At 44.1% G+C, this 26,238-nt stretch overlaps 1 protein-coding gene across 14 annotated transcripts; it reads left to right on the top strand.

The window, feature by feature from the left end:
* Positions 1–57: 57 nt before the first annotated feature.
* Positions 58–25,205, top strand: LYAR (Ly1 antibody reactive). Of its 14 annotated transcripts, none has more exons than XM_002745994.5 (10): positions 58–214; positions 3,349–3,402; positions 5,969–6,142; positions 8,143–8,257; positions 13,717–13,824; positions 13,934–14,017; positions 17,613–18,015; positions 18,893–18,976; positions 24,281–24,366; positions 24,881–25,205. In XM_002745994.5, the coding sequence occupies exons 3-10, from the start codon at positions 6,021–6,023 to the stop codon at positions 25,013–25,015; spliced, it is 1,137 nt and encodes a 378-aa protein (XP_002746040.4). In that variant the 5' UTR covers positions 58–214; positions 3,349–3,402; positions 5,969–6,020; the 3' UTR covers positions 25,016–25,205. The 14 variants fall into 14 exon arrangements, with proteins under 14 accessions (XP_002746040.4, XP_008991855.4, XP_008991852.4 ...); XM_008993607.5 differs by having other exon boundaries at positions 24,689–25,205; XM_008993604.5 differs by having other exon boundaries at positions 58–264.
* The last annotated feature ends 1,033 nt before the right edge of the window (positions 25,206–26,238 follow it).

Here is a 26,238-nt window from a genome sequence, read left to right as displayed (position 1 = left end):
TTGGCTTGCAGGAACCGCCCTCCCGCTTCCGTTGGCGTCACTTCCGCTGGGTGGGGTGTTGTGTGGCCCCGGTGCGCAGACGCGCCGGGTGGCTCGGGAGTGAATTCCGCGCTGCGAAGCCTGAGAGGCCGGTAGTTGTGGCGCTGGGCGGGCGGCGGCAATTCCACGTGCTCCCTGCGGCCGGTTGAAACCGTTGGCGGGCGCTGGCTGAGAGGTGAGGGGCGGTGGCCCAGAGGTCCGACCTAGATGGCTGGGGCTCAGAGAGTGAGTAGGGGAAGGACTGGGTGGCCGATCCACTGTCAGCTCCTCTAGCATACGCATGGAGGAAGGAGTTCCATTCAGATCTTATTCGGGCTCTGGGGAAGTGGCAGGAGTTCTGGACTTAGGGTGACCAACTTGTTTTAGTTTTAAAACTGAAAGTCCCGCGTCCTGGGAACCCCCTCGGGCCTGGCCAAACCAGGACGGTTGGTCACCACCCGACTGGGCTTCAGGTTTGCTGCATGTTGGGGACAGGGCTCTTCTCTTGAGCCTTGGGACCTCAGTCCCTAAGGAGGAAGCCTTAGGATGTTGAGGACCAGAGAACGGACTTCGGGCCGGAATAACTGCCTGTGAATCTGGGTCGCCACCACCTGGATGTGTGATGACCTGGTGTAAGTTTTTTAAACTTCTTTGCGCCTCAGTTTCCTCATCTGTCATAACATATAGAACCTAACTCGGAGGACTGTGATGAGGATTAAATGAGTAGAAATGTGTTAACCTCCTATGAGAGGGCTTGGGTGCTCCATAAATGTTAGGATTCTCTGCAGCACCTCCCTCTGAGGAGAGGGGGAGAGCAATGAGGTGGGTGTGTATTTGCAACCGGACCTTCCTGCAGACAAGTCCAACTTGGGACTTACTCACACTGTGCCCCAGGCTCCCAGGGTCTAGCATAGTGCCTGACACTTGATAGTTACTCGACTGAAGGGATAGTGTTTAAAACAGTGCTGGTGATGTTGTGGGTGGGGTGGGAGGCATAGAAACATGGCTTCTGTAAGCCTCAGTTGATCTGTTTAGTGGAGATGGCTGCACTTACTTCCTAGGGCTTTTGCAAGGAACAAGGGAGAGGTCCTCGCCTTGTGAATGTCCCCCGTTGTAACCCTGGTCAGCCCCACATGTAAAGGTTTAGGCAGGATGGTGGACAGAGTATGTTTGTGCTTCTCCTGCACCATACCCGTGGTTTCTCACAATGCTGCCCATGGAAGGGGCTTGAGTGTTGTCTGGTTGGCCTGACTTCTTGTTTCACAGATGAGAGAACTTCAAGTTTAAAGGGGCAGTGGCATGCTCAGGGTCACAGTGCTCAGTGGGGGAATGTCCTGGGGTTGCCAGCCAGACCCCTCAGGTGGGCTGTTTCAGTGGTAGTGGTGGTAATGGTGTGCAGGTCAGTGTTTGTCTGCGCATGAAAGGATATTTTAAGAATAGTCGGCCAGCCGCTGTGGTTCACTCCTGTAATCCCAGCACTTTGGGAGGCCGAGGCAGGTGGATCATCTGAGGTCAGGAGTTCACCACCAGCCTGGCCAGTGTGGTGAAACCCCGTCTCTAAACTAAAATACAAAAATTAGCCGGACGTAGGTTGACGTGCACCTGTAGTCCCAGCTACTCCGGAGGCTGACGCAGGAGAATCGCTTGAACCCGGGAGGTGGAGTTTGCAGTGAGCTGAGATTGCACCACTTCACTCCAACCTTGGCGAAAGAGCAAGACTCTGTCTCAGGAAAAAAATAAATAAATAAAAGATAGTCAATATTGTTTTTGTGAAAAAATTTAATAAATAATACAAAAATGGGAGGAAGGTTAAAAAAAAAATTCATTCCACTCCCAGAACCAAACCTAAGGGCATGTTATCAGGGCACGTAATGGTCGAGTAGGCACCCATGGGGTGAGGAGCCAGAGAAGGTTGGAGTGAATTTATAAAGATAAATTGGTGGGTTGATGGTCATATTTAATGGAGCTGGGGCTTGGGAGAGGGCTGGGTGTAATGGCATTGATGTGCAAATTAGTAGGCCACAGAGAAACCTTTCTACATTGGACGAGGATGAAGCTCTCGTATCTGGTGTCTTAAAACTTTCCACCCAATGCTTTGAGTTAAGTATTAGATCTATTTTATAGATAAGCAGATTCTTGGAGGTTAAGATGCTTTGAGGTCATTTAGTTTTTAATGATTTTTTTTGGCATTAGCAGATCCTCAACCCAAGTCAGGTCCCAGTCCAACAAAACCTGGCAACCATCTTGTTAAGAGAAACCTATCAAGTTCCCTGCCCCTTACGGACCACTGGCTGCTGTCACTCAACTAGCTTTGCTGCCCAGCTGACAGCCTCTCCTGTGACATGGGTGGTCTCCTTGCCCACTGCGCACAGACTTTATAATTAAGGCTTAGGGTTCTAATGTTTATACTGGAAAGTCATCTTGTGGAGGCTTTAATTTTTTTTCTCTTTGGATGAGGACCTCAAGGTCTCAGGTGCTGAGTTAAAGCCAAGCAAACAGCCAGGACACGGCAGGTCAAGATGGAGGCAGGATGGGAACCTGGGCTTGTTGCCTGGTCTTTCAGGCTACCTATCCCACTTACTGTGACTTCGGGCAGTTCACTTACCCTCCTGAGCCTTGGGTTTTCCCTCCAGATGGTGGTGTTTGATCATAGAAGTCCTGGTGGACATAAATGGGACATGGCTTTGTAGAGCGCTTGTGATCGTGTGTTCTATTGTGCAGACTCCGTCATCTCTTTTGTGGGTGTGGCATGTGATGAGAGCTCAGTAAACTGACCGAACAGACAGTCGAGGAGGCAGCCAGAAGCGCAGGCAGAGTAACTGAGTGAGGACCCCCGGCGGATGCTGTGGTGGATAGCATAGCCCCAGCATTTAGGAAATGTCTGCTGAACTGAGTTAAAGTGACTTACCTGGGGCAAGAATGGAAGTATGCTCTCAGCCAGTCCAAGAACGCCGCCTTCTGCTTGCTTTTCTCTTTTAACGTGCCCACGTGGCTAGAAGGAAAGCGTACAGAATCTCTGTGGCTGCACTGGAACTGAACATCGTGCATAGGAAGTTGAGGAGCCAGGGAAGGAAAAGAGGACTCTGTTTCGATCCAGCCCCATAAGAAACTGCCATCTTTTTACACTTAGGGCTAAACGTTGAAATCTGTCACATCTGAGCCTGGCAGACAGGGTGTCTTCAAAGTCTCAATGCAGTTTTAAGGTTTCATAATTTCAGAAGCATAAATGCTGCATACTTGCCAAAAATTAAAGAAAGTTTAATTAAATTTTCTTTATGCTTATCTAGTCTTGTGGAATTTGAATAATACCATTTTACTTTATTGTTTTAGGCAATGTTTGCTGTCTTCCATTAGAGGGACTGAATTTCCACGTGATGGCTTTTTGTAAGTTTGTAGCATTTATACTTATGAATATTAAGCCTACTGTGCAGTTATGCTGACTTTGAAGGTTATGATGGTTTTGAGCTTTTCTTTGAAGCTCTAGCAAGTGTTTATGGCGTAAATTACAGATATTTTCCCCTGGGGCTAGGTCGGGTTTGAGGTGTAATCAAGGTGTCTCTTGACCAGCTGCTGGGCTGTCCTCCAGGCCCTGAATAAGGGGGAGGTAAGCTCCTTACAGACCTTAGCTCATTAGCCAAGCAAGTGGACACTGCTGTTCCCGTTTCATGGCACGTGTAAAATCAAAAGGAAGGCAGGAAGAGACAGAGTTCTGACTTCCTGTGCAATCCATCCATTCTGCCTTAAACAAAGACCAAATGAAAATGATGGGAGAGTTATTTTTCAGCTGGCACATAATCAGATTCTAATCATCTTCCGAATTGCTATTAACTACACTGTAGGGTGTGGCTAATCTCCAGAGAGCTCGAATGTTTCGCACAGATACTCTTGAGTATCTTTTTGTCAACATCACTGCTTCTTTCAGTCACTATATTTTGTTTCCAGCTTCCTTCCTAGGCCTTTAATTCCTGACCTGCCAGGACAGGAATCTCCCAATTGAATCTTAAGGCTTGTTGAAAGCTTGCTTTCTCCCATCTCCCTCTCCATCAAGAGATAGAATTGTCCTTAGCAACAGAGGTTGGCAAGCTCTAAGCCATATCTAAGTTCAGGGACTGTTTTTTGTTGTTGTATCTTCTTAGGAAAGTACTTGAAAGCTTTTCAGCAGATAATTTGGCATATCACAGCTGCTTTCACCTTGTGCCTGTGATGAGAATCTGTTTCTTGGTGACATTAATAAGTTATTCCTGCTCTTACACCAAAGTACACCTCCAGGCTCTTTGAGAATTCGGTGTTGGCTCTTGTTCAGCCTTTGTTCTCCCTTGTCAGGCAGGATAGCGGCTCTTGTTGCCTGGCATGTGGGACATCCTTGGCCTTTTTTAGATGGTAGGCTTTGAGGGAGCTGGCTCATGGGAAATGTGGTTCCAGCTCCCAGGAGCCTGGTAGTATCACACATCTTAACAGTAACCAGATGTGAAGATGACAGTTGCTGCAGCACATCCAGGGTTTTCTTTCCTGAGAATTTGGTACTAGGTTGTAGCTGACCGCATGCCCCGTGCTTACTAGAGTACACTGATAGTGAGCAGAGGAGTGGGGCCTGGGACCCAGGGTCAGGGTTCTGTGGTTTGTGTGTAGCATAGAAGCTGAACTGATGTCTGATAGTGTCCCACAGGACAGCTCCACAAGAGACCAGCTGGGCCTCCGTAAACCCTGGAGATGCAGCCAGGTTGTACATTTCCATTCAAGGCTGAATGGACATGAATAACCCTGGGTATTGCTTGGGTGTGACCTTACCAGCAGTGATCCAGAACATGTTGGTGGAGGAGCGACGGTGTTTTCATGCATGAGAATGGTCTGCAAAACAAGGGTAGATCTGAAAGATTGTTGGATGAAGCCCTACCGTGAAGTAAATTACATCTGTTTACCTGACACTCACCTTTATTTTCATAATGAGAAAGAAAGCACTGGGTTAAACAGTTCTCAGTATGTTTGCTGTGAAACTTACAATGTAAAACAATACTGTTTTAAAATGTAGTGATTAACACATTATGTAAGTGTGGAAAATTACTGTGACTTCTCTAACGCTTTTAGATGAATGTATTTTTCCTTGAGCACAGTAGCATTTCTGTGAAATTTTAAAATGATGTTTATGTACGTGTACAGGCATACTTCATGCTGGAGCAGTGCTCGGCACCCCTGGGTTCGTGAACTCCGGTAATTCAGCACCCAGCAGTTGGGACACCTGGACATGGTTCCATTTCTTTCTGACTTGTCTGACAAGCTGCCACATGAAGGAGGCCCCTGTCCATTACAGCTGAGGCACATGTCCTCATTTTAACATCTGTAGACATACAGTAATATTGATATGAATGCTGTTAGTGCCATAGCAATTATGTCCATAGAATTGCCTCTTCTCCACTTTCTAAACTTCGCTCAGTTTTCCTCTTGCTGTGCTCTTAGTGTATTTGAGGACCTGAAATAGTTAGTAGTGAACACCTAAATTGCAGTGCGTTCTCTAAGTTTATGTAATTGAGAGAGCTTAAGATATTAGGGAAAGGAAGATTTAACACCCTCAAAGCTCATTATCTTGAGAGTCAATCTGCCAGGTTTAAATCCTGGTCCTGTTAACCGTGCATCCTTGGGCAAGTTATGTAATCTCTGCATCTCAGTGAACAATGATAGTCCTTTCCTCATAGGGTTGCTATGGGGATTTAATAAGTGAATACATGTAAAGCCCCTGGAATAATGCCTGGCACATGATAAGGACACAATAAATGTTAGCCATTGTCACCGTTAATGTTAGTTTTACTTATATGAATGGAGGAGTTTTATGTAGATTGCTAATCAGCTTTGACTGTTATTTTCATGTGAAATTATGGTTGAAAAGTTAGCTGCATGAGCCATTTATTGAAATGAGAAGCTTCAGTTTATAATGATAATTATCTTTTTTTTTTAGGACCAGACCTAAAACCTGTCTTGGATAGCGAATATTTAGCCATTTACCTAAAATGGTATTTTTTACATGCAATGCATGTGGCGAATCAGTGAAGAAAATCCAAGTGGAAAAGCATGTGTCTGTTTGCAGAAACTGTGAATGCCTTTCTTGCATTGACTGTGGCAAAGATTTCTGGTAAGCTTCACAGAATTCATGTAGATCCATAGTAAATCAGACCAGTTTTGGAAGGCTTGGCACCACAAAGCTTGGAAAAATAGTGGCAAATTTGAGGAAATAAATTAAGAATAAAAACTGGTATGGTCCATTGATTAAAACTCATGTGATTCTTTACAATGTGCTTTACTAGGCTGGGCGCAGTGGCTCACGCCTGTAATCCCAACACTTTGGGAGGCCGAGGCAGGCAGATCACGAGGTCAGGAGTTCGAGACCAGCCTGGCCAACATGGTGAAATTCCATCTCTACTAAAAAATATAAAAATTAGCCTGGCATGGTGGTGTGCATCTGCAGTCCCAGCTACTCAGGAGGCTGAGGCAGGAGAATCGCTTGAACCTGGGAGGCTGAGGTTGCAGTGAGCTAAGATTGCACCATTGTACTCCAGCTCTGGGCGACAGAGCAAGACTCCTTTTCAGGAGGGAAATCAAATGTGCCTTACTAAACAATTTGTTTTTTGAGGATGTGTTAAAGAGAAGACTAGGGGAAGGGGAATTATGATTAGAGCATTCAGTTGGTGACACTGGTTGCTATTCCATTGCCACTGTTACCAGACCCAAGGAAGCAACACATGGAATATGGCTCTAGGGGGTTAGAGCTGGTTTTGTTAGACCATGGTATCATGTGCTTATCACAGTGAAGGGATGGACTTAGGAATCAGAAAGTGAATTTATGAGCTCACAGTGGGGGAGATGACTGATAGCAGAGAAAATTATGTCCTCCCTAGAAAATCAGAGCTGCTGGTGGAAGTGAGGCTCTTCCTGGCCCCCAGAGTGTGTCAAGAGATACTTCCACTGAGGAGGCTCTGTGAAAGTGAGGAGTTAGTGGGGAGGGGCAGGACAGATCCTGCCTTAGACACCATTTTTTTTTTTTTTTTTTTTTAAGACGGAGTTTCGCTCTCGTTACCCAGGCTGGAGTACAATGGCATGATCTCGGCTCATGGCAACCTCTGCCTCCTGGGTTCAGGAAATTCTCCTGCCTCAGCCTCCTGAGTAGCTGGGATTACAGGCACGTGCCACCATGCCCAGCTAATTTTTTGTATTTTTAGTAGAGACGGGGTTTTACCATGTTGACCAGGATGGTCTCTATCTCTTGACCTCGTGATCCACCTGCCTCAGCCTCCCAAAGTGCTGGGATTACAGGCGTGAGCCCGCCGGGCCGACACCATTTCTTAAGGTGGGTCGTTTGCAGAGAGCTGCTCTCTTGAATTTCATGTTGATTTCCTTTTGGCCGCAGAAAGTCCAGGCAAGAAGCTGGCTTCTGGCAGCATCTGCCCCAGTGTCCTCTCAGGCATTTAGGTGGCATTAGCTGATAGTCTCTTAATTCACTGTAGAGCAGTGATTTTTTAGAAACTGCTAACCTCTGTTCAGACTTAACCCTAGGAGGAAGCTAGATATATAAAGTAGGTTAAACTTAAGTTTTCATTAGGGGACCTTGCCCTGGGCCTTGTCCCCAGCATTTCCCTGAAGAACCCCGTAGAGCTTTACAAAGATTATGAGACAAAATTGAGTTTTTCCAGGACCCTAACATATCCAGAACTGTTGGAAATCTCGTACCGCCATTTTATACCTGTTTTTTATTTATTCTACAACTAATTATTGACTGCCTAGTCTATTACCAGAAAGTCATTGATAATTTTTGTAATTTAAGAAGACTGCCCTATTGCATAGTTACTTTTGTGTTTATTCAGTATATATGCATTTATGACTAAAAAATACTGCCTATCAATTTCTTGTAAGGTGTTCATAAAAATGGGGGAAACCTTTGGTGCTGGGTTTGATATTGAAGACTTTGGAGGCAGCAGGATATGGTTCTGACAAGGAGGTTTTCAACGTAAGTGAAATAGATGGGGTGCTTGTGTGGTAGACAGATGTGAAAATATACAGAGGGTAGTAGCAGCATGCTGGTATTAGTGCCTCCAACTTGGTGTCAGTCTAATGGGAGAACCTTTGATCACTTTAAAGGGGCGATGACTATAAAAACCACGTGAAATGCATAAGTGAAGATCAGAAGTATGGTGGCAAAGGCTATGAAGGTAAAGCCCACAAAGGCGACATTAAACAGCAGGCATGGATTCAGGTAATGTCTTTCTAATTCGTTGAGTATCTTCCTCTGACACCTTCCGCTTTCTTTGGAAGCTCAAAGAAATAAGAATATATGTGTTATCCTGCAGACAAGCCCTGGAAACCTTATGTCCTAGGATAGACTGAGGTTGAACTAAAACTTCTTGAAAAAGAGTTCTTTGGCTGGGCACAGTAGCTCACACCTGTGATTTGCCAAGGTGGGCAAATCACGAGGCTGGGAATTCGAGACCAGCCTGGCCAACATGGTAAGACCCCATCTCTACTAAAAATACAAAAAATTAGCTGGGCATAGTAGCGGGCACCTATAATCCCAGCTACTCAGAAGGCTGAGGCGGGAGAAGTGCTTGAACCCAGGAGGTGGAGATTGCAGTGAGCCAAGATCACACCACTGCATTCCAGCACCAGTGACAGAGTGAGACTCTGTCTCCAAAAAAAGAAAGAAAAAGATTTCTTTATTCTTCTAGCTGTTTAAACAATTGTGGTGCATTATACCTTTAATGCATGTGTTTTGTTAATTTCTTGAATAAATATTTTAGAATTCTCATTAGCTTTCCCTTGGCTGAATGGAAAAAACTGAGTGGAAGCCTTCTAATCATTCCCTGCTTCTAGTGATCATGCAACTTTTCTAACTCAAGCCATGTTAATCTGTCATGTCTGCCAGTCATTAGAATTGGGCAAAAGAATATATGTGTCATCATGCAGATAAGCCCTGGAAACCTTATGTCCTTACTGGGCAAAATAATAAAAAAAACACTTTGATCAATGTAAAGAATTTTCTACTTAACTAGAATAGCACGAAAACACGCACAATAGAAATGGCAGAAGCCTTGGCTCCCTCATTCACTGGGAAACATAACTCTCAAAATGCTACTGATCATTTACAGAATAGGTAGCAGGAGGAAGGATTCAGAAAGGAAGGTGGGAGAATGAAAAGACAGATGTCATCTATGGGAAAATTCTGTTTTTCTAAAATGCAGTAAAGTAATCACTCCATTTGATAATAGAAACGTGAATTTCTAGCTTACTGAATTAGCATACTACTAGGAAGGCATTTCTGTTCACAAAAGACTTACAAAGTCGGCCCAGAGCAGATTGAAAAGCCAGTGAAATCCTTTATCTTAACTAAGGTGTTTGCGCTGGTGACCAGCAGCCAAGCTTTTGGGCACTCTCTGTAATTCTCTAAAAACCAGATGACATGCCTAGGCCCTGAGGTTGAGGTACATGGGTCTGTGAGTTGCATCTCTGCTCTTGTCACTCAGTGACATCCTCTAAAGCAGGGTCAGTCAGCAAACGATATAGGCCACAGGTGGCTTGCCGCCTCTTTGTAATGAAGTTTTACTGGAACACAGCCACGCCCATTTGTTTATCTGTGGTCTTTGGCTGCTTCAGTACTCAGTGCCGTAATAGGTGTGGCATTGAGTAGCGTGACAGAAACCTGCAAAGCTTAAATACTTACTGTCTGGCACTTTACAGATAAGGCTTGTTGACGCTTGGTCTAAACTGTCAGGCTTCAGCAGCCCTCTCCAGAACTCACTTCTGCTTCTGTCATGGCCTCCTGGTTTCTCTCCATCTGATTCCTCCCTGACTCCCTCACTGCCATTGTTCACAGATGGAGAAGAGGAAGTGTGGTCTGCGGGGGAATCAGCGGGCCCAGTGCAGGGGTTTTGCTCTTTGCCTTAAATCATTAAACCCCACATTTGAAAAATAGAATTAAGGAATCTAGTCAGGAGGAATCCCTGTTCTCCGAAAGCTTCTTATTAGTAGATTGGGTGTTTTGAAGTCATTCATATTTTAACGGGCTCAGAATGTTGATCCTTGGAGGGACAGTTTCTTCTTTCATCTGCAGCTTGACCATTTTGTCTTTCATCTGACATCTCACTTATGGCATTTCTCAAAATTCCAAAACGTTGCTACTTTCGAGTTGCCTGGATCCCACCCCATCTCCCGTGTTCTATACTTGGGGCTGGCTGCTCTCAGACTGCACCCATTTTCATCTCTGACACTGTGCTCTGCTGCTCTCATTTTTTTCCTGTTAATTTTTGTTAATTTAATTTTTTTTGAGACAGGGCCTTTTTCTCTCGCCCAGATTAGAATACAGTGGTGCAATCACAGCTTTCTGCAGCCTCGACCTCCTCAGCTGAAGCAATCCTGCCTCAGCCTCCCAAGTACTACAGGCGCACGCCACCACGCCTACCTACATTTTTAAATGTTTTGTAGAGATGGGGTCTCACTGTGTTGCCAAGGCTGGTCTCAAACAGTCCTCATGCCTCAGCCTCCCAAAGTGCTGGGATTACAGGTAAGAGCCACTGTGATTTTTTTTTAGCCTTATCATTTTAATATAAAATAGGTGGATGTTAACCACTTAATAAAAATAACTCCAGTAATACAGAAGAAGTACAGAGAAGAAAGCAATTCATGATTCCCAAATCAACCAGCCAGAAACGAGCAGTGTGAATGTGTGCTGAGCATCCTTCCAGATCCTTCCAGATGTCTCTGGGCTTACAAGCAGACTGCGGGTGGATGAAGCAGGAGAACACCACTCTTAAATGGGTTATGGTGTTTTTCTCTAACCTGCGTCTCCACTGCCCTGTTCTTGTCTGAAAGGGCTGGCTGTTGCAGTGAGTGCTAAGCCAGCCTCATTTTTCTGTGTTCATGTTTGTCTTGTTTTCTTGGTTTTTGTTTTTCTCCCTGGGTGCCTGAAGCAGCTTTGCCTTATGCTTGTCTTAGTATTTGGTTTTTTTCTCGTGCATTTGTATTAGCTTCACTTCTTTCCTACTGCAGGGACATTTTCCTGCATTTTACTTGTTTAGCTCCAGCACTGATCCTTGTTTCCTGGTTGGTGACCATTCTTCACGTCTACTGTCATCTCTAACTTTAATAATTATTTTTTTCCTCTTCCTTCACTGAGATTGCCAGACACAGAAAATTGAAATTCCTAGGTCACTATTTTTCTCACTTCTGTTCTTGCAATTTCAGATTAGATTTTTTTTTTTTTTTTGAGATGGAGTCTCGCTCTGTCATCCAGGCTGGAGGGCAGTGGCGTGATCTTGGCTCACTGCTGCAACCTCCACCTCCTGGGTTCAAACAGTTCTCCTGCCTCAGCCTCCTGAGTAGCTGGGACTACAGGCACCCACCACCACAGCTGGCTAATTTTTATATTGTTAGTAGAGACGGGGTTTCACCATGTTGGCCAGACTAGTCTTGAATTCCTGACCTCAAGTGATCTGCTTACCTTGGCCTCCCAAAGTGCTGGGATTATAGGTGTGAGCCACCACACCCAGCCCAGATTTTATTAGATCTTAATGCTTAACGTCTTGACTATAACCTAGTCCCTATAATACCCATTTTTTTAATCACATTCAGTTTATATTTTGTTTTTTTCCCTGTGGTAAGATATACATGATATAACCATTTAAAAGCGTACAGTTAACACATTCACATTGTTCTGCAACCATCACTACCGTCCATTTCCAGAATTTTTTTATCTTCTCAAACTGAAGCTCTGTCTCCAATAAACACTAAGTTCCCATTCCTCCCGCCCCCAGCCCCTGGCAAATACCATTCTACTTTCTGTCTCTGAATTTAGCAGCTCTAGGTACTCCATGTAGGTGAAATTATTCCATGTTTGTCCTTTTGTGACTGACTTGTTTACCTTCACATAATAGCGTCAAGGTGCAGCCGTGTGTCACAATGTCCCTTTTATGGATGAAGAATTTTCTGTTGTGTGTATATTTACCCAGCAGTGGGATTACTGGTAACTCTGTTTGTAATTTTTTAGAGGACCCTCCATACTGTTTCTGTAGCATTTTACATTCTCACCAGCAGTGGACAAGGGGTTCAGTTTCTTCACAGCCTTGCCCACAAGGCTTATTTTCTGTTTTATTTTAGATAGTAGCCATGCTGATGGGTACAAAGTGATATCTCATTATGGTTTTGGTTTGTATTTCCAGCATCTTTTCATGTGTTTATTGGCTATTTGTATATCTTCTTTGGTGAAATGTCTATTCAGGTCCTCTGCCCATTTCAAAATTAGATTGTTTTGTTGTTGAGCTGTAGGAGTTCTTTATATGTTTTATATATGGATTTATTTATTTCATTTGTAGAGATGGGGTCTTGCTTTGTTGCCCAGGTTGGTCTCAAACTCCTGTCCTCAAGCCACCATACCTGGCCAGTACTTTAGATATTAACCCCTTAGCAGATATGATTTTCAGATATTTTCTCCCATTCCATAGGTTGCCTTTTCACTCTGTTGATAGTGTTCTTTGATGCATATAAGTTGTTATTTCAATGTAGTCAATTCATTTTTTTATTTTGTTGCCTATGCTTTTGGTGTAATAGCCAATAAGTTATAGTGTAGTCCAGTGTTGTGAAGCGTTTTCACTGTGCTCCTTTTCTTAGAATTTATAGTTTTACCTCTTAAGTTTAGTTCTTTAATCCATTTTGAGTTAGCTTTTGTGTATGATGTTAGGTGAGGGTCCAGCTTCATTCTTCTGCATGTAAATAATCTACTTTTCTTACCACCACTTGTTGAAATGGTCTTAGGTTTTCCCCCATTGAATAGTGTTGTTGAAAGTCATTTGACCATATATGAGAGAGTTTATTTCGGGGCTCTCTATTCTGCTGGTTTTATGTCTCATTATGCCCATATCACACTGCTTTGATTACTGTAGCTTTGTAATAAGTTTTGAAATCGGAAAACATGAGATCCACATTTTTGTTCTTCTTTTCAAGATTGTTTTGGCTATTTGGGATTCCATGTAAGTTTTAGGATGGATTTTTCTCTTTCTGCAAAAATGTGTATATACACACATTGGATTTTGATAGAAATTGTGTTGAATCTGTAGATTGCTTGGTTAGTATTAACATCTTAACAACTTTTAAGTCTCCCAAACCATGAATACGGAATGTTTTGCATTTATTCGTGTCGGCTTTAATTTCTTTCAGCAGTGTTTTTTGGTTTTCAGTAAACAAGTCTTTTGCCTCTTTGGTTAAGTTTATTCTGATTATTCTTTTTGATGCTGTTGCAAGTGGAACTGTTTTCTTAATTTCTCTTTCTGGTTGTTTCTTTTAGTTATATAAAATGCAGCTTGATTTTTGAATGTGGATTTTGTATCATGCAACTTTGCCAGATTTGTTTATTCTAACAATTTTTGTGTGAACCCTTTAGGATTTTTGACATATCAGAGCGTATCATCTGTGAACAGAGATAATTTTACTTCTTTATCGTTTGCAATTAGAATGCCTTTTGTTTTGTTTTCTTGCCTGACTGGTCTGGCTAGGACTCCAGTACTATGTTAATAGAAGTTAATCTATATATTTTTAAGCATAGACATAACTACAGAATCTGGGCTGAAAATGTGAACCTTTCAGCCATGGCAAGGGCTTTTTTTAATTGGCTTTCATGAAACTCATGTTGGTTGTTTATTGTTTTTCTTTTTTCTTCCTTTTCTGTAGAAAATTAGTGAATTAATAAAGAGACCTAACGTCAGCCCCAAAGTGCGAGAACTTTTAGAACAAATCAGTGCTTTTGACAACGTTCCCAGGAAAAAGGCGAAATTTCAGGTATGAATTGACTTTCTTGAATGGAGGGGGCTGTGGCCCATCAGTGACTGAGCTTGTGTGTACCTGTCCAAGTGGGATCAATAGTTCTTTTTCTTTTTGTTTCTTACAGAACTGGATGAAGAACAGTTTAAAAGTTCGTAATGAATCCATCCTGGAGCAGGTGTGGAATATCTTTTCTGAGGCTTCCAGCAGTGTAAGTTGGATCTGACTTTAGATTTGCAATGTGGCAAAAATAATTAGTAATAATGAAATGAGAATTTTATATTTTTGGAAGTCAAGACAGCCTTCTTTTTTATTTTTTATTTTTTGAGGCGGAATCTCACTCCATTGCCCAGGCTGAGTGCACTGGCACCATCTTAGCTCACTGCAACCTCCGTCTCCCAGGTTCACGTGATTCTCATGTCTCAGCCTCCCAAGTAGCTGGGACTATAGGCATGAGCCATCACGCTAGGCTAATTGTATGTGTGCGTGTGTGTGTGTGTTTTAGCAGAGACAGGGTTTCACCTTGTTGACCAGGCTGGTGTCAAACTCCTGACCTCAGGCAATCTGCCCGCCTCGGCCTCCCAAAACACTGGGATTACAGGCATGAGCCACTGTGCCCAGCCCAGCCTTCTTTTTTAGAGAGCCTCTTAGTAAGTTCATTTATGGGAAGGAATAAACTGAAAGCACTGCAGAGATGTCCTTATTATACAGAGCAAGGTATTCCATCCTAGCGTTTGATAATGGTGTCCGCCCAGCAGGTAATGTGATTGGCTTAGTCATCAGGCAGGGAGATCGATACGTGGGAAAGAACAGGAGCTTTGGATTTCTGAGAGACCTGATTCAAATCCCCACTGTGCAGTTTGCCTGACATTTGATCTTGGGCACATTATTTCACCTCTGAGCCTCAGTTTCCTTATCTTAAAAAAATGTGGATAGTAATATTCATTTATTTAATACTAACTGAGTGCCTGATCTGTGCCAGGCCCCGAACAAAAAAATCTAAAGTATCCCAGGTAGTGGTGCTATGAAGGAAAATAAAACAGGCTGAGGACATAGTGACTAGGGGTTCCTCTGGATAAGGGGTGAGGGGTCACACCTCACAGAGTTAAGGTAGAAGCTTACAGAATTAAGATAGGTGAGCAGTATGCGTGCAGCTCCTTCTGGTGGAAGGAGACTTCCCTTTGAGAAATTAAATCAGTCACCTGTTAGTCAGAATGGTTTAGTAGAGACCCTAAATGTGGACTATGTACATTGTTGATTACATTGTTTATTTTTGTGTAAATACCAGTTTCAAAAAACAGTGGCGTTCTGACTGGTCTTTCATTCTTGTCATATTACCAGGAGCTGATTCACTTTATGTAGAGAGAATACTTTTGGTAGCAAGTGGGCATCAGAATGTAAATTTACCTTGGTCGTATACCTAGCATTTGTCTCTTTCAGAATATACAAATTGGCCCTTTGAAACCTTATAACCAAGCATTAGATTGGCCTTTATGTAGCACCTATTTTTTTAAGGTTATTTCTATTTTAACTAAGAATCACAGATTTGAAATTGCTTCAACTGCAGGGTTTTTTAAAAAAGCTTTTTCCTGTTTCCCTTTTGAAGTATGAATGCATTAAACATTAAGTAAAATAATGAGTAAACGGTCCCTGGTAAACCCTGAGCTCTGCAAAACACAACTTGCCATCCCTGACCTCTATCTTTGCACCATGGCCCTCCCAGCATACCCTGAGTGTTTGTAGGGCAGAGCAGAGGGTCCTGAGGCCTCGTCCTCCATACCTTGGATGTTTGTCCTCCTGTAACTCTGCCAGGTATGAGGTTGGGCGCTTTTCTGTCCTCTGCCTCATCACAGTTCACCTGGTCGTGGTGGATGCAACCGTAATTAGGCCAAGTTCCTGGCTGCTTGGAGCTATGTTGTAGTGGAGGAGATAGACATCCACATACAGGTCCATGGTATAATGTCAGGTCCTGATCAGCACTGGGAAGAAGCCAGAGGCATTGGGAGGCCAGGACTGAAGGAGGTACTTGGTTAGGAAAGAGTCAGGGCATCACAGAGGAGACCACATTTGAGGAGAGTGTTTAATGAGGTAGAAAGAAGAAGGGGAAGAATTGGTTCACCTGTTTACTGAGCAGCTGCCAGACGGGTAAATGTGTGCCTCCCTCTCTCTCTCTTCCTCCTGGTGGCCGAGGAGTTGGTTTAGACATAGAGGGAAGGCACTAGCAGAAAACCTCATCTAGATTGTATAATCAGGCACGCCGTGGTTAAAGTAATGTTTTATGGCTAGGCACAGAGGCTCACACCTGTAATCCCAGCACTTTGGGAGGCTGAGGTGGGCGGATCACTTGAGGTCAGGAGTTCTAGACCAGCCTGCCCAATACGGTGAAACCCCATCTCTACTAAAAATACAAAAATTAGCTGGGCATGGTGGTGTACACATATAATCCCAGCTACTCAGGAGGCTTAGACAGGAGAATCACTTGAATCTGGGAGGTGGAGGTTGTGGTGAGCTGAGATTGTACCACTGTACTCCAGCCTGGGCAACACAGTGAGACTGTCTCAAATAATAATACTAATGATAATAATAATAAGGTAATGTATTTAATAATGATCACCATTAGAGAGACACTTCCATACATAAAGAATGGTGACCCCCGTCCCTACAGAACATACAAAAGTAAGCCGGTTATGGTAGCTTGCGCCTGTGGTCCTAGCTAATTGGGAGGCTGAGGCAGGAATGTTGCTGGAGCCTGGGAGTGGAGATTGCAGTAAGCTGAGATCGTGCCACTACATTTCAGCCTGGGTAACAGAACAGAGCAAGACTCTCTCCAAAAAAAAAAGAGGTAAGAATGGTTGATGACTGTTCTTCTAATGATAGCTTTCCAATCTAAATAATGATAATGACAATACCATTTTCTAATACTGATAATTTACAAAACTCTTCACACGCAATGGGCTGGTGTATTGATCCGAGGTGCTAATAAGCACATCACAGATCTTTTCTTATTTCATCCGTCCATGCATAAGGTTGTTATTACTACCTTTCGTTTTACAGATGAGGACACAGGTTTGGAACAGATAAAGAATTTGCCCTTAGCCACATGACTAGGAAAGAACAGAACTGGAACTTAAATCCAGATCTGTAGACACATGCGTCCAGTGGTACCAACACACCCGAGCACTCTTCTCTTATTTAAAAGGTGACTAGTGAGCTGGAATGAAAGGTCTTATCTTCTGTGGCCTAAGGATTTTTCACTTTTCCAGTGGAATGAAATTGTTCAGTGCAGACAAAGGGGTATGGACTGGGGGAAGTTGTTTCCCATTTTGTATATTTACTGCTACATTTTAGCTGTTGGTGAGGGGTCACAGTTATAAAATGGTAAGTAATAAAACCATTTTTTTTTTTTTGAGATGAAGTTTCGCTCTTGTGGCCCAGGCTGGAGTGCAATGCAGTGGTGTGATCTTGGGTCACTGCAACCTCCACCTCCCGAGTTCAAGTAATTCTCCTGCCTCAGCCTCCCGAGTAGCTGGGATAACAGGCATGCACCTCCATGCCCAACTAATTTTGTATTTTCAGTAGAGACAGGATTTCTCCCTGTTGGTCAGGCTGGTCTCAAACTCCCAGCCTCAGGCGATCTGCCCGCCTCAGCCTCCCAACATGTTGGGATTCCACGGGGTGAGCCACCATGCCCGGACGATCATTTTTCTTGAACAGTTTATGTAGTAGGCACAGGCAATAACATGACAACTCTATTTACGCATTTGAAATGAATATTTATGTGTTTCTTGCTTTTGCTAAATAATAAGGAACCAGTCAGTAAGGAACAGGATCAACAGCCACTCAACCCGCTGGCAAATCCACGTGCAGAAATCCCTGCCAAGGTTCCACCCTCCAAAGGGAATGATGCCGAGAAACAGCAAGGGGAGGTGAAGAAGAATAAAAGAGAAAGAAAGGAGGAACGGCAGAAGAGTAGGAAAAAAGAAAAGAAGGAGCTGAGATCAGAAAATCACCAGGAAAACTCAGGGACTCAGAGGCCTACGAAGCGTAACAAGGGACAGGAGGTTGACCTTGAGGCTAACGGCTCTGCGGGGAAGAGGAGCAAGAAGCAGCAGCGCGAGGGCGGGCCCACGGCCACGAAGCATGAGGACGGCGCCGGCAAGGAACAGGCCAACGTGGGTGTGGGGAGGAGGAGGCGGAGGCACTCGGAAGGTAAGTGGCCAGCTCACGCTCTGGGATTTGTTCTGAAAACCTGAAAGCTGTGAATTTGCGATATTTAAGCCTGTTAGTCCTTGTAGGTTTTCTTGTGTTTTGTTTTTGAGACGGAGGCTCGCCCTTTCACCCAGGCTGGAGTGCAGTGGAGTGATTGCAGCTTGCTTCAACCTTCGCCTGCCGGATTCCAGCGATTCTTCTGCCTCAGCCTCCCAAGTCGCTGGGATTACTGGGATTACAGGCGTGTACCACCAGGCCCAGCTAATTCTTGTTTTTGTTTTGAGACACAGTTTCGCTCTTGTTGCCCAGGCTAGAGTGCAAATGGTGTGATCTCAGCTCAGCACAAACTCCACCTCCCAGGTTCAAGCTAATCTCTTGCCTCAGCCTTTTGAGTTGCTGGGATTATAGGTGTGCACCACCATGCCTGGCTAATTTCGTAGTTTTAGTAGAGACAGGGTTTCTCCATGTTGGCCAGGCTGGTCCTGATCCGCCCGCCTTGGCTTCCCAAAGTGCTGGGATTACAGGCCACCATGCCTGGCCTCAATTTTTGTATTTTTAGTAAAGATGGGATTTCACAGGCTGGTTTCCAACTCCTGACCTCAGGTGATCTGCCCACCTTATCCTCCCAGAGTGCCTGGATTACAGGTGTGAGCCACTGCGCCTGGCTAAACCTTGGCCAGGCAAATGACCTCACCGCTCAACTCCCTTCACTCCATCTCAAGCATGGAGGAAGGGGTTTTATAAACTGGGGCTGGGCTGCCTGGAGAAGTGAGATGATGCATGGAGTGTGCCTAGCTTAACATAGGTCTTATTAAATGATTGTAGCTGCTAGCATAGATGCAAAATCTTCTTTTACCAAATCTTTCCAATTACCTAGCTGAAACAGATTCTAAGAAAAAGATGAAGCTCCAAGAGCATCCCGAGGGTGGAGAACCAGAAGAACATGAGGTTCCTGCAAAAGGTATATCACTGCCATTGTGTGAAGAGCACAGCTGGGCATGCTGCGTTTGCCGATAGTCCTAGCTACTCGGGAGGCAGGGGCAGGAGGGTCACTTGAGCTCAGGAGTTTGAGGCTGTAGTGAGCCATGGGCATACCACTTTCAAAAAGAAAGAAAGAGTGAGAGAAAGAGAGAGAGGAACAGGGCTAGGGAGGGAGGGCGAGGGAGAGAGCAAAGAAAGAAAGGGAAAAATGTACTGTCCCTTGTAGGTTGTGAGAGGGGCCTAGAGATGCCCCCTTCTGGGAAGGAAGGTGTAAAGCAGGCACTTCTGATAGGGTGTTACCCTCCAGAGGCATGTTGAAGAGTTTGAAAGTAAAATCCATTCTCTAGGATGTGTGAGTCAGTCTTACAGCGCCTCTCACCTGCTGTCTTTTAAGCAAAAGTAAAGAGGTCTGGTTTGGAGATGGATGTTATCTTTGGAATTTAAACCCAATACAGCTTTTTGAGACCCTGTTCCCTTTCCCTCCTCCCCAACTCTCTCGTTCCTGCCTTTCATTGTTCTCTTAGAAGTCCCCTCAACTCTGCACCTGCCCATCTCTGGGCCTGTTACTGGGGTCTCCTTCTTTGTATCCCCAACCTTAGAATCTCATCCCTGGCCTTCATGGGCCTTCTGAAGTGCTGCCTCTTACACGAAGCTTCTCTCCTGCTTCTTCAGGCCTGAAGCACTCCTGCCTGTTGAGGGGTAGAAAGTCGTCATTTCTCTGCCATCTCCCCTAGACCCCGGGATCCTGCGGTTAAGAACAGGTCCAAGGACTCATGGGCATCAGCTTTATTAGCAGAGTTCAGTGACTACCAGCATTGGGTTAGATCTCTTAGCTGAAAACCCCCTTCTCAAGTTTGTAAACACCAGTGCCCCATACCTGTGGCATGAAGAATTCCAGAAATAAACAGTTGATGTTTTCAGTTATGTGCTGTTCTGAGCAGTGCGGCAAGATCTCTTGCTGTCCTGCTCTGTGCCTTCTTCACCACAAGAAGGGTAAGTACAGGACAATAAGATACTTAGAGAGAGAGACCACATTCACATAACTTATTACAGTATATTGTTAAAATTGTTGTGTTTTATTATTATTGTTGGCCTTTTGCTGCGCCTAATTTGTAAGTTGAGCCTTGCCACAGGTATGCCTGAATATGTAAGAAAAGACAGTATATGTAGGGTTCAATACCGTAGTGGTTTCAGGTATCCACTCGGGTCCCAGGAACTGTCCCCCTGCAGATGAAGGGGGACAACTGGAATGGCTTTTTTTGTTGTTATTCTTTTGTTTTGAGATCCTTGTAAACTCACAAGCAGTTGTAAGAAATAATGGAGACTCAGGTGTCCTTATGTATCCGCGTTCCCTTTGCCTTGTCGCCACCCCGGGTAGCACTTTACACCACCATAGCACAGCATCTCAGCCCCGATGCTGACGTTGATACCTTCCCACCTCCATCGCCGCCAGGCTGCCTCCTGCTGCCCTTCTGCAGCCACTGCCACTTCCCTCACCCCCAGCCCTTCCGAAGCCTCTGGCAATCACTAATCTGTTCACTATTTCTGTAATCTCCAGAATGTTCTATGAGTGGGATCATACAGTATGTAACCTTTTGAGATTGACTCTTCCTCAGCATTTTCTCTGGAGATTCACCCATGTTGCTGAACCTATCAATAATCTCTTCATTTATTGGTGAGGAGTAGCCTCATCCATGATATGCATGCATCACAGCTTCTTTCATCATTCACCTGTTGACGGACACCCGGGTGGTTTCTAATTTCTGGTTATTGATGAATAAAGCTGCAGTAATCATTGATGTGCAGGTTTCTGTGAACTGCACAGTGAACTAAGTCAGTTTTTCTGAAGCACCTGTCCAGTGCTGTGCCATACAGTAGTTCCATATTCTTTTAAAGAAACTGCCAGCTCAATAACAAACATTGGTGAGGATGTGGAGAAAAAGGAACCTGGTGCACTGTTGTGGGAACGTAAATTAGTACAACCACTATGGAGAACTGTTGGGAGCTTCCTCAGAAACCTCAAGCTAGAGCTCCCGTACAACCCAGCAGTCCCACTGTAGGGTATGTATGCAGAAGAAGGACATCACTGTGTGGAAGAGTTGTCTGCACTCCCGTGCTTGTTGCTGCACTGTTTACAGTAACCATGATTTGAGCAACCTAAGTGCCCATCAGCAGATGAATGGATAAAGAAAACGTGGTGCATGTACACAATGGAGTATTCAGCCATGAAAAGGAGATCCTGTCGTTTGCAGCACCATGGATGGAGCTGGAAGTCATTACACAGTGAAATAAGCCAGGCACAGGAAGACAAGCCTAGCATGTTTTCACTTGTTTGTGGGATCTAAACATCAAAACAATTGAACTCATGGAGACAGACAGTAAACGGATGGTTACCAGAGACTGGGAAGAGTAGTGGGAGGCTGGGGACGAGGCGGGGTGGTTAATGGGTATCCAAGAAACAGAAAGAATGAGTAAGACCTAGTATTTGATAGCACAACAGGGCGTCTCTTGTCAATAATAATTAAATTGTACAATTAAAAATAATTGAAGAGTATAATTGGGTTGTTTGTAACACAAAAGGATAAATACTTGAGGCGATGGATGCCCCATTTACTCTGGTGTGATTATTACACATTGCATGTCTGTATCAAAATATCTCACATACCCCATAGATACCTACTGTGTACCCACAAAAATTTAAAATGAAAAAACTGCCAACTTTTTCAGGCGTGGCTGTACACATTTTCTTTTTTTTTTTTTTTTTTTGAGATGGAGTTTTGTTCTTGTTGCCCAGTGTGGAGTGCAATGGTGCGATCTCGGCTCACTGCAACCTATGCCTTCCGGGTTCAAGCGATTCTCCTGCCTCAGCCTCCCAAGTAGCTGGGATGACAGGCATGTGCCACCATGCTGAGCTCGTTTTGTATTAGTAGAGGACAGGGTTTCTCCATGTTGGTCAGGCTGGTCTCAAACTCCCTGCCTCAGGTGATTGGCCCACCTCACCCTCCCAAAGTGCTGGGATTACAGGCGTGAGCCCCTGTGCCCGTCGGCTGTACACATTTTTTGTCCCCACCAGCGGTGTGTAAGCGATCCGTTTCTCCACATCATAGTCGACACTAGGCACTGTCACTATTTTGTTTTTTGCCATTCTGATAGATGTGTGGCACCAGCTTGTTGTGATTTGAATTTGTGTATCTCTAATGGCTAATGTCTTTTTTGTGCATATTTGCTATCTGTATATCTTTTTGTTGAACTGTCTGTTCTCTTTAAAAAAAAATTTTCCCTATTTTCTAATTTGGGTTGTGTGGGGGTTTTTTGGTTGTTTTTGTGGGTTTTGTTTAACTGTTGGGATTTGAGAGTTTTTAAATATTTTCTAAATATTAGTCCTTTGTAGGACATAGGGTTTGTGATTTTTTTTTCAGTCTGTTGCTTGTTTTTTCATCATAATAGTCTTTTTTAGGACAAATGGTTTTAATTTTGATAAAGTTCAATTTATCAATTTATTTTTCATGGATTGTGCTAGGAATTCTTTACCTAGCCGTAGAGTCTAAAGACGTTTTTGTTTTCTAACTATCTTATTGAAAAGCTTTTTTACAAATCAACATTTTATGTATTTCAGGTGTACAACTTAATGTGTAACTATATTTTATTTTTAGTTTGGAGACTGGGTCTCACTGTTGTCCAGGGTGGAGTGCATTGGTGTGGCATGGCCGCTGCAGCCTCAACTCCTAAGCTCAGGCAACCTTCCTGAGTAGTTAGTACTACAGCCGTGCGCCACCACGCTCAGCAAATTTTTTCATTTTTGTGAGGACAGAGGTCTTGCTGTGTTGCCCAGGCTGGTCTTGCACTTCGGGGCTCAAGCAATCCTTCTGCCTCAGCCTCCCAAAGTGCTGGGATTACAGGCATGAGCCACCACGCCCAGCCCAACTTAATGTTTTATTATACATGTACATTGTGAAATAGTCGCTACAATCAGGCTAATTAACACATTTGTCACCTCACATAGTTTACCTTTGTGTGTGTGTGTGTGTGTGTGTGTGTGTGTGTGTGTATGTTGAGAACACTCGAGATAGACCCTTTCAGCAAATTTCAGGTCTATGTTAAACGCTTCCTAGTCTTCCCTTTTATATTGAAGTCCATGATCCATTTTGAGTTAGGTTTTTTGTAAGGTGTAAGATCCTGTTTACACTTTCTATTTTACCCGGTTTTCTCTTGCACGACTTTGGTGGTTGTAGAGGGGCGTGTCCTTGTTGCTGCCACGTTGGGGCTGAAATCCAGGTTCCCCATTCAGCCTCTATCAGCAGCTGAGGGCGGCCACTTCTTGCTGCTGCCCGGCAGGGCTCCCAGCGCAGGCTCCACTGATGTCACAGCAGGGGCAGCCTCATGGCTGGCCTGTGCAGATGAGAGCCCTGAATTCCTGTTTGGCTTTCTGTGACACCGTCCCTCATTACGGTCTTCAAGGGTAGAGAGCTCGGGCTCCCCACTCGGCTTTTGCTGGTGTGGGTGGGGGTGGAGCCTCCTTTCTTTCTGTGATGTGTGGCTGTGGAAGGGTGGTTATTGTATAAAAGTTTTCTGCCTTGTTAGGCTGCCCTTTCCTGGTCCTTTGCCAAGAGAGAGCAGGCTTCTGTTGGGACCTTTCTGTCTGTGCCTGTTGGTGTTCAGGTTGCTGGCTTCTTCAGCTCCAGATCTGGGGTATAGGCAGCAAGAAGCTCACCCGCTGTTACTCCGCAGGCCCCGAGGTCCCAGCTGGTCTCTACCTTTCAGAGTCATCTTAAGTTTCTTGCGTATATTAATTTCAGGGTTCTCAGTTGTGGTGGGCGGGAGGAATGGGGAAAGTGTGTCTACCCCATCTGCCCAGAAGTGGAAGTCCCCTTGATGAGTATTTTCAGTCCTTCTATAACAGTTGGTGGTTTCCTCTCTCTCATTCCAGGTCAGGCTGCTTTCGCTCATCTTTATCCTCCCTACTGTGCATAGATGGCTCATGATCTTAGTGGGTGCTTAGGAAATCCGTGTCGCGTTCATTAAATACAACTCTTCATCTGGGAGGTTGTCATGCCGATGGCACTTGGGCACCTGCTCACTCTTAAGAGCCAGTCCTTGCGGGTCGTAAGTGCTTCCAGGACACTGGAGTTGAATAGTGCAGTGACTGCTCCCTGCTGCTGTGGAGTCCGCTCATTAGAGGGTTAGCTCATTTCCTGGAAGCAGACAGGTGTTGCAGAAGTTGTTTCTTTACCCTTCTTGTAGTACAGCAAGACAAGCGTCTTACATATTCTTATTTATTTTGTAGGTAAATTCAACTGGAAGGGAACTATTAAAACAATTTTGAAACAGGCCCCAGACAATGAAATAGCAATCAAAAAGTTAAGGAAAAAGGTATGGCACATGAACAAACCCACATGTGTAACAGCTGGGGAGAACTGATTTTTAAATGTACAATTGTTTGCTTTTTCTTTTTTCACCTCAAACACTGAAAATGTGTGTGTGTGTGTGTCTCAGTGATTTTCTGGCTGCTCCAAAGCCCCTCACACAGCCTCAGCCAGGGTGGTGCCTAGATTTTGGACTTATTTCGAAGACTTTTAAGAGAGGCTCCATTTATTTGATTTTTGTTATGTTTGGAAATTATTGTTCTAGATATTTGCTCTCTTTTGCCTACCCCAGAGTGATGGCTTCTTCTTTATTTCACTTTGTATTTCAGGGTGACTTACATAGCCAAGCCCCCACGCGTGGCTGCTGCCCACATTTCCAGAATCAGAACGCACCTGTGTAGCTTGCACCTGGGTTTCTTTGATTTTTTACTGTTGTTCTATTTCTGGGTTAAAGACAGAACATTTTAAGATAAATTTCTAGGTCAAATACACTCATTTGGTGTTTGCTTTTCTTTGTGAAGGTTTTAGCTCAGTACTACACAGTGACCAACGAGCATCACAGATCGGAAAAGGAGCTCCTGGTTATCTTTGACAAGAAAGTCAGCAAGAACCCCACCTTTAAGTTACTAAAAGACAAAGTCAAGCTTTTGAAATGAGCATTTCTGTATTTAAAAATGGATTCCATCCTACTAACTTCTTCCTTTTACTGCTGTTTATAAAATGTGTAATGAATTCCAACAACTCAAATTTTGTTTTCTGAAGGTGTATTTTTAAGTTTAGAAAAAATATATTTTTGGTATAACTTTTATGAAAAAAATAAAATATATTCTTGTCCAAACTTCTAAATTTGTTGTGGCAAAGTTATTTACTTTACAAAATAGTTTTGTGTGAAAATTTTTTTCCATGTAGTATAGCAACAGATCAAAAAGTAATTCCTCTTTTGATCAGACTAAAAAGTATTCATTTTTAACCACATCATTTATGCACTTTTTTGTTGTTTTTTGAGAAAGGGTCTCTGTCACCCAGGCTGGCGTGCAGTGGTGCAGTCTCAGCTCACAGCAACCTCCACCTACCAGGTTCAGGCAATTCTTATGCCTCAGTCTCCTGAGTAGCTGGAATTGCAGATGCCCCCCACCACATCTGGCTAATTTTTGTATTTTTAGTAGAGACAGGATTTCACCATGTTGGCCAGGCTGGTCCCTAACTTACCTCAAGTGATCCACCTGCCTTAGCCTTAGCCTCCCAAAATTCTGGGATTACAGGCATGAGCCACTGTGCCAAGCCATTTCTATACATATTTTGTTGTATTTATTTATTTTTGAGACAGAGTTTCACTCTTGTTGCCCAGGCTGGAGTGCAATGGTGTGATCTTGGCTCACTGCAACCTCCACCTCCCGGGTTCAAGCGATTCTGCCTCAGCCTCCTAAGTAGCTGGGATTATAGTTATGGGCCACCACACGTAGCTAATTTTGCATTTTTAGTAGAGATGGGGGTTTCTCCCATGTTGGTCAGGCTGGTGTCAAACTCCCAACCTCAGGTGATCCACCCACCTCGGCCTCCCAAAGTGTTGGGATTACAGGCATGAGCCACCACGCCCAGCTTTCTACACACTTTTGATTAAAGATGTTTTGTGCGTTTGTTTTTTGTGATGTTAGAATGTGTATGTGAGCTGTGGTATCTGGTCTGGGAATGGTCATGACGAGTCTTTTGTATGTGCTAATCCTTCTGTAGCTAGAATTTTGGTGCTGTAAAGGAGGCTTTTCTGTAACAGGTTCATCCACACTCGCTCCGTCTGCCTTCAGCCAAAGAGATGAATTTGTCAGTGGCTGGATTCAGGAGCGTGGCCTGTGACTGGAAGCCAGAGGTGCAGAGAAACAGC

The sequence above is a fragment of the Callithrix jacchus genome, chromosome 3 (assembly GCF_049354715.1).
Source record: "Callithrix jacchus isolate 240 chromosome 3, calJac240_pri, whole genome shotgun sequence".
Classification (NCBI taxonomy): domain Eukaryota; kingdom Metazoa; phylum Chordata; class Mammalia; order Primates; family Cebidae; genus Callithrix; species Callithrix jacchus.
This window is presented reverse-complemented; position numbering and strand designations above follow the sequence as displayed.

What these genes read in the sequence shown, in the direction of transcription:
- LYAR (XM_008993605.4), top strand. Translation starts at nt 6,021, where the DNA reads ATGGTATTTTTTACATGCAATGCATGTGGCGAATCAGTGAAGAAAATC. An exon ending in GACTGTGGCAAAGATTTCTG is followed by an intron (nt 6,143 to 8,142) that starts GTAAGCTTCACA and finishes ATCACTTTAAAG; the next exon opens with GGGCGATGACTATAAAAACC. An exon ending in TTTCTGAGGCTTCCAGCAGT is followed by an intron (nt 14,018 to 17,612) that starts GTAAGTTGGATC and finishes CTAAATAATAAG; the next exon opens with GAACCAGTCAGTAAGGAACA.